Source organism: Galeopterus variegatus, unplaced genomic scaffold (assembly GCF_000696425.1).
Source record: "Galeopterus variegatus unplaced genomic scaffold, G_variegatus-3.0.2 Scaffold9617, whole genome shotgun sequence".
Classification (NCBI taxonomy): Eukaryota; Metazoa; Chordata; class Mammalia; order Dermoptera; family Cynocephalidae; genus Galeopterus; species Galeopterus variegatus.
The window spans coordinates 57,663-69,321 of NW_007735728.1; the positions used below are offsets into that span (position 1 = coordinate 57,663).

The following is an 11,659-nucleotide window of genomic DNA, read 5'->3' on the forward strand; positions in this document are numbered from 1 at the left end:
TTAACCAATTTCTCACTAAACCCCTGTGTCGGGCCTACCTGAGCCAGAGGCCGACAAAACCGAGCGGGAAGAGACCCCGGTCCAGCCAGGGGTCCCTTGCGGGGCTGAGCAGGATGATGAGAGACGCTGGCACGGCCCTTCCCCCCCAGGGTCTTCCTCCCCGGGGGCCGAGAAAGAACACCACCGAGCCAGGAGAGTGGTCAAAGCCGGAACTCCGTTTATTAGAAAGGTGTTGGAGTTTATATAGAGGAAGAAAGCGGAAACAGAGAGGAGAGGCGGGAGGAGATGGTTATCCAATCAGGGGAAGCCACAAGTTATGAAGAGGGGTGATGACAGGGCGGGCAAAAACTGCTTAGTCACTGGGCCCCGGAAAAGAAGGACTTCTAGCTACGTGCATTAAAGCACTCGTGAAACGGCGGCGGAGGCCTTACGCCAGCAAGATGGCCACCGCTTGATCTATTTTAGGGAACAGGAACCATACTTAGGCAGGCGCCTTATGATTTGATTGCGCCGCAACATGGCCCAACAAATTTAACAAAATATAAAAAACTGGTGATGGAGTTTGGATGTGTTGATCCCTCCAAAACTCATGTGGAAATTTGATCCCCAATGTGGCAGTATTGGAAACTGATTGAGTCGTGGGGGCAGATCCCTCATGAATGGATTAATGCTCTCCCTGGGGGAGGAGGGGCAGTGAGTGAGTTCCTGCTCCATTAGTTCCTGTGAGAGCTGGTTGTTTCTAGGACCCTGGCGCCTCCTCTCTCTCTCTCTCTCTCTCTCTCTTGCTTCCTCTCTCACCATGTGATCTGCTTGTACCCACCGGCTGCCTGCCACTTTTCTGCCATGAGTAGAAGTAGCCTGAGGCTGATGCCAGACACAGCTGTCCCAGAATCATAAGCCAAATAGACCTTTATTTATTTATTTATTTATTTTTGTCTTTTTTCGTGTCCAGCAACGGATCGCAACCCTCAGTGTTGCGCCCACACCTCGCTCAGCCAGTGAGCGGGAAGACCTTTCTTTATAAATTACCCAGTCTCAGGTAATTCTGTTATAGCAACACAAAACGGACTAAAACAAGTGGCATTTAATATCAAAAATTTTGAGGTAAGCCTTCCAGTCAAGATGGCAGAATAGATGGTCCCCGGCATCACTTTGTCTGACAAATCAACCAATTTACAACCATTAAAAAGCAATGACAGCCATGCTGGGGCTGCTAGAGCTCATGGGAAGAGGAGGAGAGACCCATGGAGTTCATGAAGGCAGGAGAAGCCATGATGAGACAAAGAAAGCATCACTCCCACCATTTTGAGCCCCAGCCACTTTAAGTCTGGACCTGGTGAATACACAGAGTGAGAGATGTCAAAAGCCACAGCTGTGCCCTTTGTATGAAGTTGCTTAAAAGTGGCAGGGGAGAAGAGGGACTTAGTGTCCCCCAGGCCAGCAAGACCACTAACAGGGTTTCTGTGGACCAATATAGAAGGGAGGAGCCACAGACAACAGACAAAAGTAACCAGTGAGAGGCCAGTGAGTCATGACAAGGGGCCAGTGCATGGCCTGTCCTATGGGAAGTGTTTGGAGTTTGGGCAGTTGGGGACATGGCCCACCAGGGAAATACTGGTGCACAGCATAGACAGCTGATCTGCTCTCCAATCAGCACTGGATCATTCAGTGTAGACTGGTCAGGAATACAGAATAGCTAGGGTGCAGTTTGCCAAAAAGACTCAGGTGTAGACCAGAGTTTCCACACAACCCAGGTGAACCAGACCTCACGAGAACAGGAAGTACATACAAGGTCAACCATTAAAACGTGAGCTGCACAGAAAGCCCTCCCCAGGGAATCAGCAGCAAAGCAGTGATTTAGCTAAACAACAGGGCTCAAGTGCTGGTCCCCACAGGAAGTTCCTTCATTTTGGAAGTAAGCCAAAGACAACAAATTAATTCCAGTGCAGAGCTTAAGTGGTGGGTACAGTGAGTAATCCAACACAGAAGTGAAAGAAAAAACAAAATATCCACAGATCAGAGACAAAGTTTGATCTTTACTAGTAAAGGTCTAACACCACCAAAGAGCACCTATAAAACCTAGAACGGCTGGAAGCCCCTGGGCTCCCAAGCCAGGGAGGTGGGAGGGCTGAGGGCCTCATCCATGCCCAACCAACATCCACAACCAGCCCACTGATAACCACTGAGCCACCACAGGAAGCACCCTGAGCCCCTAAGCCAGGGCATCAAAGGGCCAAGGGCCTCGGCCACACACTCCCAACATCTGCATCCAACAAAGCCACCACAGGAAGTGCCCTGGGCTCCTGATATGGGGCTGTGGAGGACCAAGGGTCTCAACCCCCCCCCCCACAGACATCCATAATGAGCCCAGTAATGGCCACTGAGCTGCTGCAGCAAGCACCTTGGGATCCTGAGGCAGGGCTCTGGGGTGCCAAGGGCTTCAGCTATGCCCCCCCCCCAAAATCCATAACTGGCCCAGTGACGACCACTGAGGAAATGCTGGTAGTGCCCTGAGATCCCAAGCTGGGACAGTGGAGGGCCGAGGGCCTTGGACACACCTCCTAACATCTGCAACCAGCCTAGTGATGACCATCGTGCCACCACAGGAAGTGCCCTGGTCTCCCAATCTGGTGCAATGGGGAGCCAAGGGCCTCAGCCACATTCCCTGGACATCAAAACCAGCCCAGTGACAACCAGTGAGCTGCTGTAGGAAGCATCCCAGGCTCCTGAGCTGGGGCAGTTGGGGGCCAAGGGCTTGACCCACACACCCTGATATCTGCATCCAGCCCAGTGACAACCCAGCCACTGCTATAAGCCCCATGGTGTCACCTGAATGAATGAGGGAGGCCACAGGCTTTGATCATGCTCCACTTCATTCCCCCTCTTCCCACCCTATTTCCCCTCCCCTTCTCCTCTCCAACTGCTCCACAACATCTTATAATGAGGCATGGAGCCAGGGGAACCTGAACACAGCCATAACTAGGCAAGCAGCTGCCACTGTCTGGTCCCTGCCAAGGTCCAGAGGCCGGAGCTAGGGAAAGCGGAACCAAACTGGAACTAGGAAAGCCACCACCACCACCCTGGGCCACACCAGGGTACTATGGTATGGAGTCAGGGGAAGCTGAACCCAGCCACAACCAGGTATAGAGAATACCAAAAACATGATTTTCATGCAGGTGGCCCCCATAGCCACAATTGCCATGGCTACTGCAAAAGAAGCTATGCTCTATAGCAGCAGTCACAGCCACTCTGCAGATGGTACACCAGACTCAACTGCATTGACACAAGAGGCACCAGCAGAGACACACACACACACAAATAAAAAACACTCTCTCCACAAAGCACACTACAGAATAAAAGCATCTAATTTATGATAACAGGACTTTATCACATCTGTCTCAGTACTGGATAGATCTATGCAACAAACCAACAGAGGATCAGTTAATCTATCAGATGGAGAGAACAAATCTATGGTGACTAGAAGGGGGAGGGGAAAGGGAAGGGTAGAGATTGGATAAGGGGCATAAAGAATAAGTATGATTTGTAACACTGAATAGGATAATAAAAAAATTCTGATGTAAGTCACACTATTATCCTATGCATAAGTATTTCCTATCTGTAGTTGTGCTGGCTTCTATCAAGATAAACTTTTAATAAATAATACTCATATGCATAAATGCAGCATACTTGGGCCTGTTTTGTGCATTGCAGGCTGTGTAGCAGCATCTCTGGCTTCTTTCCACTAGACCTTTTAACTTCCAGTTATGACAACAGAAATGTCTTCAGACATAGCCAAATGTCCCCTAGCAGGCAATATCCCCACTCATATTTAACTGTTAGTCAAGACTTTTAAAACAGTTTTGATTCTACATTTATCAATCCTATTTGAAAATTTGCATTAACATTACATAAATTGATAGTTTTTTCTTTTTTTTCTAAAAGATGACCGGTAAGGGGATCTCAACCTTTGGCTTGGTGTTGTCAGCACCACACTCAGCCAGTGAGCAAACCGGCCATCCCTATATAGGATCCGAACCCGTGGCCTTGGTGTTATCAGCACCGCACTCTACCGAGTGAACCATGGGCCGGCCCATAAATTGATAGTTTTCACTTCAAATTATCTGATATACAAAAATGGAAGTTATGTTGAAAGCTTTGACACATTAAAGACACTGATGAAGATAAACTTAGTGTCACTGTTCAATGAGAAGTCCCTGCCTGGTAAGGTGTTCCATATTTATTGCATTGTTTCTCCCCATAATTGAATTTTCCCATAAGCAGACTTGGGTGTAAAAGGTAACAATACAGGTTTCTCTTCTGGGTGAATATTCTCATATTCAAGAACTGGTAACTTCTCTCAGAAAGTTCATAAAGTCAGTTAGCACAGTGGGCTACTTGTGTTGTAACACAAAGAGATAACACATGAAACGGCAAACCATAGTAAGTATTTCTTCCGTAAAGTATGAATAGAGGATTTGGGGATAGAGTTGGAAAGAACTAGTTTCTTCAATTCAATGTCTTAAATTGTAGTAAATTTCTCCCACCTATGGCCCCTGACTCTACCCTAGGAGTCATCTGCCCTTCAGTCCCAGAGAATGAGAAATTTGGCACAAATGCATGAACACTTTTATTGCCTGGCCTGGAAGTAATGTTATGACCTATATCCATGCTCCCCTGAACAGAGCTAAATTATATGTCCACACACAATAATTAAAGGCTAAGATTGCATGCATGTACAAAAGAAAAAAAGGTGTTTTTAGAAAATACCCAGTCTAATCCATGCAGAATTTCCCCCCAGTGTAAACTATCTCATGCTTGCTGCAGCATGAATTATTTTTGCTTTACTTTTCTTTCTTTCTCTTTTTTTTTTTTCTTCCCCCAGTGGCTGGCCAGTACAGGGACCCATGGTTTTATCAGCACCATGCTCTAAACAACAATACACTAACTACAGCCAGCCCTGTAATTGCTGATAAAAGACGCTTTCACAACTATTGACCCCCTTCTATATTTGAGGGTTGCACATCTGCTGATTCAACCACTTATAAAAATCAAAAGAAAAAGATGAAACTATAATAAAAGTAAAAGACAACACAGTATAACAACTACTTACAAGGAATTCCTTCTGTATTCAGTGATATAAATATTCCCCTCAAGCTGGAAAAGACACAGATAAAAGCTCATAGGTAATATAGGAATACCACACCATTTATAGAAGGGGCTTCATCACTTGCAAGTATTTTCAACAACAGGGGCTCCTGGAACCAACCTCAATACCAAGCAACAGCTGTGCATTTATAGGCCTTCTTCTTGGTGTGAGTTCTCTGATAAAATGTGATGTAAGATTTATGGCAAAACCTTCTCCCTCAGTCATTACATTAATTGGGATTTTCCCATATGTGAGTTTGTTCATGTCTATTATGGTGAGTTCCAATAAACTTGTTTCCCACATTCTTTACATTCATACAGTTTCTCACCTGTGTGACTTCTGATGACTGCTGAGGTTTGACTTCCAATTAAAAGTTTTTCCATTCTTTACATTCATATGGCTTCTCACCTGTGTGATTTCTCTGATGAATGCTGAGGTTTGACTTTCGGTTAAGTTTTTCCACATTCTCTACATTCATATGGTTTCTCACCTGTGTGAATTCTCTCATGCTTCCTGATGTGTGACTTGTGGGCAAAAGCTTTCCCGCAGTCTTTACATTCATATGGCTTCTCACCTGTGTGAATTTTCTGATGAATGCTGAAGTATGACTTTTCGTTAAAAGCTTTTCCACAGTCTTCACATACATATGGTTTCTCACCTGTGTGAATTCTTTGATGACTGCAAAAGTGTGACTTTCGGCTAAAAGCTTTTCCACAGTCTTTACATACATATGGTTTCTCACCTGTGTGAATTCTCTCATGCCTACTGAGTTTTGACTTTTCCCTAAAAGTTTTTCCACAGTCTTTACATACATATGGTTTCTCATCTGTGTGAGTTCTCTGGTGAATGCTGAAGTACGACCTGTGGGTAAAAGCTTTTCCACAGTCTTTACACACATATGGTTTCTCACCTGTGTGAATTCTCTGATGAATGCTGAAGTATGACTTGCGGGTAAAAGCTTTTCCACAGTCTTTACATACATATGGTTTCTCACCTGTGTGAATTCTCTCATGCTTCCTGATGTCTGACTTGTGGGCAAAAGCTTTCCCACAGTCTTTACATTCATATGGCTTCTCACCTGTGTGAATTCTCTCATGCCTACTGAGTTGTGACTTTTCCCTAAAAGCTTTTCCACAGTCTTTACATTCATATGGCTTCTCACCTGTGTGAATTCTCTGATGAATGCTGAAGTATGACTTGCAGGTAAAAGCTTTCCCACAGTCTTTACATTCATATGGCTTCTCACCTGTGTGAATTCTCTGATGAATGCTGAAGTACGACTTGTGGGTAAAAGCTTTTCCACAGTCTTTACACACATATGGTTTCTCACCTGTGTGAATTCTCTGATGAATGCTGAAGTATGACTTGCAGGTAAAAGCTTTCCCACAGTCTTTACATTCATATGGCTTCTCACCTGTGTGAATTCTCTCATGCCTACTGAGTTGTGACTTTTCCCTAAAAGCTTTTCCACAGTCTTTACACACATATGGTTTCTCACCTGTGTGAATTCTCTCATGCTTCCTGATGTCTGACTTGTGGGCAAAAGCTTTCCCACAGTCTTTACATACATATGGTTTCTCACCTGTGTGAATTATCTGATGAATGCTGAAGTGTGATTTTTGGCTAAAAGCTTTTACACATTCATTACAATCATATGGTTTCTCACCTGTATGTGTTCTCTCATGCCTGCTGAATTCTCCCCTGTGATTAAAAGTTTTTCCACATTCTCTACATTCATATGGTTTCTCACCTGAGGTGTGAGTTCTCTGATGAATGCCAACGTGTGACTTTTCACTAAAAGCTTTCCCACATTCTTTACATTCACCTGATTTTTCACCTGTGTGAGTTCTCTGATGACTGCTGCAGTGTGACTTTTGGAGAAAAGCTTTGCCACAATTACTGTAAAAAAATTTCTTATATTCTTTACATGGTTTCTCATTTGTGTGAATTCTCTGATATACAGTGAGGGCAGACTCATGGTAGAAAAATTTTGTACATTCATTACATCCATCTGGTATTTCACCTGTGTGAATTCTCTCAGGATGGCTGAGAAGTGAATTCTCACAAAAGCTTTTTCCACAATTAATACTCCCATAGTACATTTCTCCTGTGTCAGTTCTCTGATGCATTGTAAGTTCTGACTTCTGACAAACAACTTTCTCATGTTCATTATGACCATTAAGCTTATCCTGTGTAGGTGTTCTCTGATGGGAGGAAAGGTATAATTTCTTAATACCAGCTTTCTCACATTTGGTATATTTATAGTGTTTCTCTCCTGTGTGCATAATCTGATGTTTAGTGAGTTCAGACTTCTTATAGAACATTTTCCTGCATATATCACATTGGAAAGTTTTCCTTTCTACCTGATTTATTTTCTTGGCAATGACAGCTGACTTACCACAGCCTTTCCCATATTCACTATAATTATAGGTGGTCTCATCCATATGAATCTTTTCATGTGTAAATATTATTGGCTCTGTGTTGGAGGATTTCCCTTTTACACTGTATTCTAAAGGCTGCTTCCCAGTTTGAATATTGCGATGATGACTGAGATGCTCATGATGTCTGGGCAATTTTCCAGTTATATGATGGTCATCAGGTTTTTCTCCAGCAGGCACCTTATCAGGCTCTCTAGGAAGAAGTGCATTCTCACATATGTAAAACTCCTGAAGTCCCTTTCCTAAATAGTTTCCATCATTTATAATCAGATTTAAAACCTGATATGAATTCAAATAGAATGATTTCCCTAACACAGCTCTCTCTTCAGCTGATGGGTTGCTGTTGGTGATTACAATTTGCTGCAAGCATCTACCATGACTTTCTTGGTTCCTCTCCATGAGGTCATCATCTATCTGGACATCTGAAATGAGAAAAATACAACTAATAATGAACCACACATCACCACATTTCATTGATTGCTCAAGTAAAGGTATAGAAGTGCCTTCAATCCTTATAACAAAAGGTTATTTTAAAAAATCAACAATGGATGTTGGTTTCATGAGTTTATGGAATTTTTTCCTACTCACAGTGTAATATTGTACTGATATATTTTCTAATGTTATGTCATGTTTTCTCTTTTTCTTTGTTAAAATTTTTAAATTTTAATGTATGAACAAATATTTAAGGATTTTTTTTCTGTCCTTTTTTGTGACCGGTAAGGGGATCGCAACCTTCGGCTTGGTGTCGTCCGCACTGCGCTCAGCCAGTGAGCGCACCGGCCATCCCTATATAGGATCTGAACCCGCAGCGGGAGCGCCGCTGCGCTCCCAAGTGCTGAACTCTCCCGAGTGCGCCACAGGGCCGGCCCTATTTAAGGATTTTTATTTTCTGCCTACTTGTAGTTTTCAACTAAACACCTTTCATTTCTAAAGAAATGAAACATCCATTATTGATTTTTTTAAAAAAATCTTTTGTTACTAGGATTGGAAGGCACCATTTTCTCTGTTTCATTTTTACAACAATGGGTGTCTCCTACTGCTATTTTTTCATTATTTCACTATGAAAATAGCTAGGTTTTCCTTCATCAGCTACTTTCAGGTACAAAAGTGAGCCAATTTTTTATCACATATGCAGGAACATGGCTGAGGATAAGGATTTTGCATTTATGTTTATATGCTTTACACTTCTCCCTCAGAAAACGGCTATAGGAATGTGGAAGTTTTTCAAAGGATAAAATATCCTTTTCTCCACCCTAGATAATGATAGCTTCCTCCAAGTTTTCATTTAACATGACTTCCTCTGCTTCTCATACACCATTACAATAAAGGAAATGTCAGTTCTCCACCCTAGACACCCACTTCTGTTCTAAAATATTTGGTTCTGCATCCAAGGCTGTTCCCACCATCTTGGAAATATGTTCTTTTGACTCCTTCTGAAATCAAGATGTATTCTATTCCCAATTTCTGGCACATGGACAACCACCTGATAATTCATTTCTTTTGAAAGCTTTCGTTTTTTGCAGTGAAGTTTTCGTGGTCTTCTATTCTCATAAAATGACTGTCCTGCACATTTCTCATTTTAGTTTTTTTCTGAATGATTTCCACAAAGAAAACAGAAAAATATTAACTTTGAACTCTACTCCCAATCAACAATCTTATCCCCTCAACATGGAACCCTTAGTTCACATGGCCTTGACACCCAGAATCTCTTGGTTTTCCTTCAAAGTCAAGGACCACCCCTTTCCATTCTCCCATGAAGGGTTCTCTTCCACTTCATGATTTTTGATGTGGTTGTACAAGGCTCAGTGCTCTACCTCTTTTCCTATTTTCTTAGTGAATTGCTATGTGATACCCTGCACTACTTTGGAACTCTGTGAAGAGTCCCCACAAGAACAAAGGCCCTCACCAGATGCAACCCTCTGAACTTGGAATGCTGAGACTCCAGAACAGACTTGTAAGAAAGATTTTGTCTTCATAAATTACACAGTTGCAGGTATTCTGTCAGAAACAACAGAAAACAAACAGATACAGTATGAAAAAAAAGGTACATGAGAATTGAAGACACAAGCACAACTGAGAATGTTAAGAAAGCAAATAAGAAAAATAAATGTCAAACAAGAGAAATGTAGGAATTAGATTTGGGGTACATACAAAACAGATTCAGCAAAATAAATTATTGCAATGTACATGGGACACCGCACCTTGGAGATTATGCAATACAGGATTGCAGATGAACTATCCTCAAGTCTGGGACTTGGGGGGGGACAATAGCTAGAAACAGCTGAACACTGCCAACACATCTAATGAGCTTTACTTTTCTTGGCTTCTGCACTGTATGCGCTGACAAATCTTGCAGGATCTGGTTTGGGCACTGTTCTATTGTCCATGGCTCTGCTCCTTCTAACCTGACAATCACCTCAGCTTTGTTAATACAGTGTTCTATTAATGGGAAGTAATGTAGGACTTTGTACAACTGCTAAGTCTGATCCTTGGAAGAATGGCAAAAGCTCAGCTTCAGACATTGTGCAAAAAAGAGGCCAATTTGAACCTTGTGAGAGCACATTTTCAAAAAATGTAATCTTACCAAAATAGTGTGAAACCCTATAAATGGTACCTATATTTATGAACAAAAAAGAAACTGTTTCTCCTGAAAGTTACTGGAGAGTTTTACTCACTCAGTGACACCAGGTTGCTGTAGGTCTCCAACATCACATCCCTATACAAATTCCTCTGAGCATCATTTAGGTCCTGCCACTCCTCCCAGGTGAAGTCCACAGCCACATCTTCAAATGATACCACCTCCTGGAATGACACATTTTTCTCAAGTCAACATTCCTGGGTCACAAAAAAGAAATCTGGGAGTTCACACCTCTGTGTGTGCATGCATTATATGTGTCTTATATAAGATGACACTTTGTTGTACTCCACAGAATGGGAGGAAGAAAAATCAAAAGACAAATATCCTGGTAATGTAATAAGTTATCAATTAATAAAAATAATATTACAAAACTTAGTTTATACCTTAAGAAATATCCTTGTTGCTAGTGATAAAAGTGTGAATAAAATTTTTCTTTCCCAAGGAGAGTATAAACAGGCATAAAGACATAAGTATAAATACATACCTGAAATACTGTGTTAGATGAACAAATTTAAACACAAGTTCAATATAGCTGGGCATGAGAAATAAATAGAAAATATAGTTTTATTTTGTATTCACTTTGCACTTCACTGGAATGCCAAAGGAGTTAAACTCTTCCATGTGAATTGCATGGTCTCATGAATATGAGGCAACAGCAAAAGTCCAGTCACAAGAACACAAGGAACACACTCCACATTAATGGAACCACCCACAGCACCATGTCTGAGTGAATGATCTTGGGTGGCATAAGAGATAAACAATATTGAAGCAACCAATTACAGAATGGTTTTGCACTTAAACATGTGACCTATTTCATACACTAAAACTTTTTTTGTAGTTATTGTTGCTTTTTTACCTTCTTATGAATTAAAAGTACATTAAAAAGGCATTCCAAAATTTCCTTCCCATTTGCCAAAGGATTGCTTGTGTCCACACCAGGGTGTACACTGCAACTTTCTAAACCACAGGGAGCAAACAATGTGATCCTGTAAGTACATAACTTTATTTGAGTTTTAATAGTCACCTACTACAAGAAGAATGGAAAAGGCTTTTAGGGAGAGCCAGAGGGAAAAAGAAAACAGGGTGACAGAAGACCAACTACATTACAACACAGAGAAATAAGCACACAGAAGAGAAACTTAGCACTATAAAAAAAGAAATAGGGAATGAAAAAGCAGAAACAGAATGTGGTAGTAAGTTGCTGTGCAGAAATTTTAAAAAAGAGTTTTACTCTCAGGCTATCTATGTAAGCACAGCTAGTTAGGTCCTGGAACTGCAAAGCAGTTTGAAAAATGGGAGAAAAATATAAAGAGCAAAAGTGAAACAGACTTGAATACATACTACTTGAAATATCTGTGGAAATGTCCATGTGGCAATTGGACATATGATTTCAGTGTTCAAGAGAGAAAGTTAAGCTGACAACAAAGATTTGAAAAG

The 11,659-nt window shown here is 41.8% G+C and overlaps 2 protein-coding genes across 2 annotated transcripts; both read right to left on the minus strand.

Moving 5' to 3' along the window:
- Positions 1-5,595: 5,595 nt before the first annotated feature.
- On the minus strand, positions 5,596-7,559 carry LOC103609440 (zinc finger protein 420-like). Its single transcript, XM_008593763.1, has 3 exons — positions 7,545-7,559; positions 6,057-7,098; positions 5,596-5,888 (listed from the first exon to the last, which is right to left on the minus strand). The coding sequence occupies exons 1-3, from the start codon at positions 7,557-7,559 to the stop codon at positions 5,596-5,598; spliced, it is 1,350 nt and encodes a 449-aa protein (XP_008591985.1).
- An 842-nt stretch (positions 7,560-8,401) lies between these two features.
- Positions 8,402-10,386, minus strand: LOC103609441 (putative zinc finger protein ENSP00000383733; the record flags this gene model as incomplete). Its single annotated transcript, XM_008593764.1, has 2 exons — positions 8,402-8,426; positions 10,256-10,386. Coding segments are annotated over 2 exons (156 nt in total), but the record flags the coding sequence as incomplete, so codon positions are not given.
- Positions 10,387-11,659: the final 1,273 nt, after the last annotated feature.

Coding starts and splice junctions, on each gene's coding strand:
- LOC103609440 (XM_008593763.1), bottom strand. Junction 5,889..6,056: donor TCATCAGAGAATTCACACAG/GTGAGAAACCAT, acceptor GAATTCACACAG/GTGAGAAACCATATGTATGT.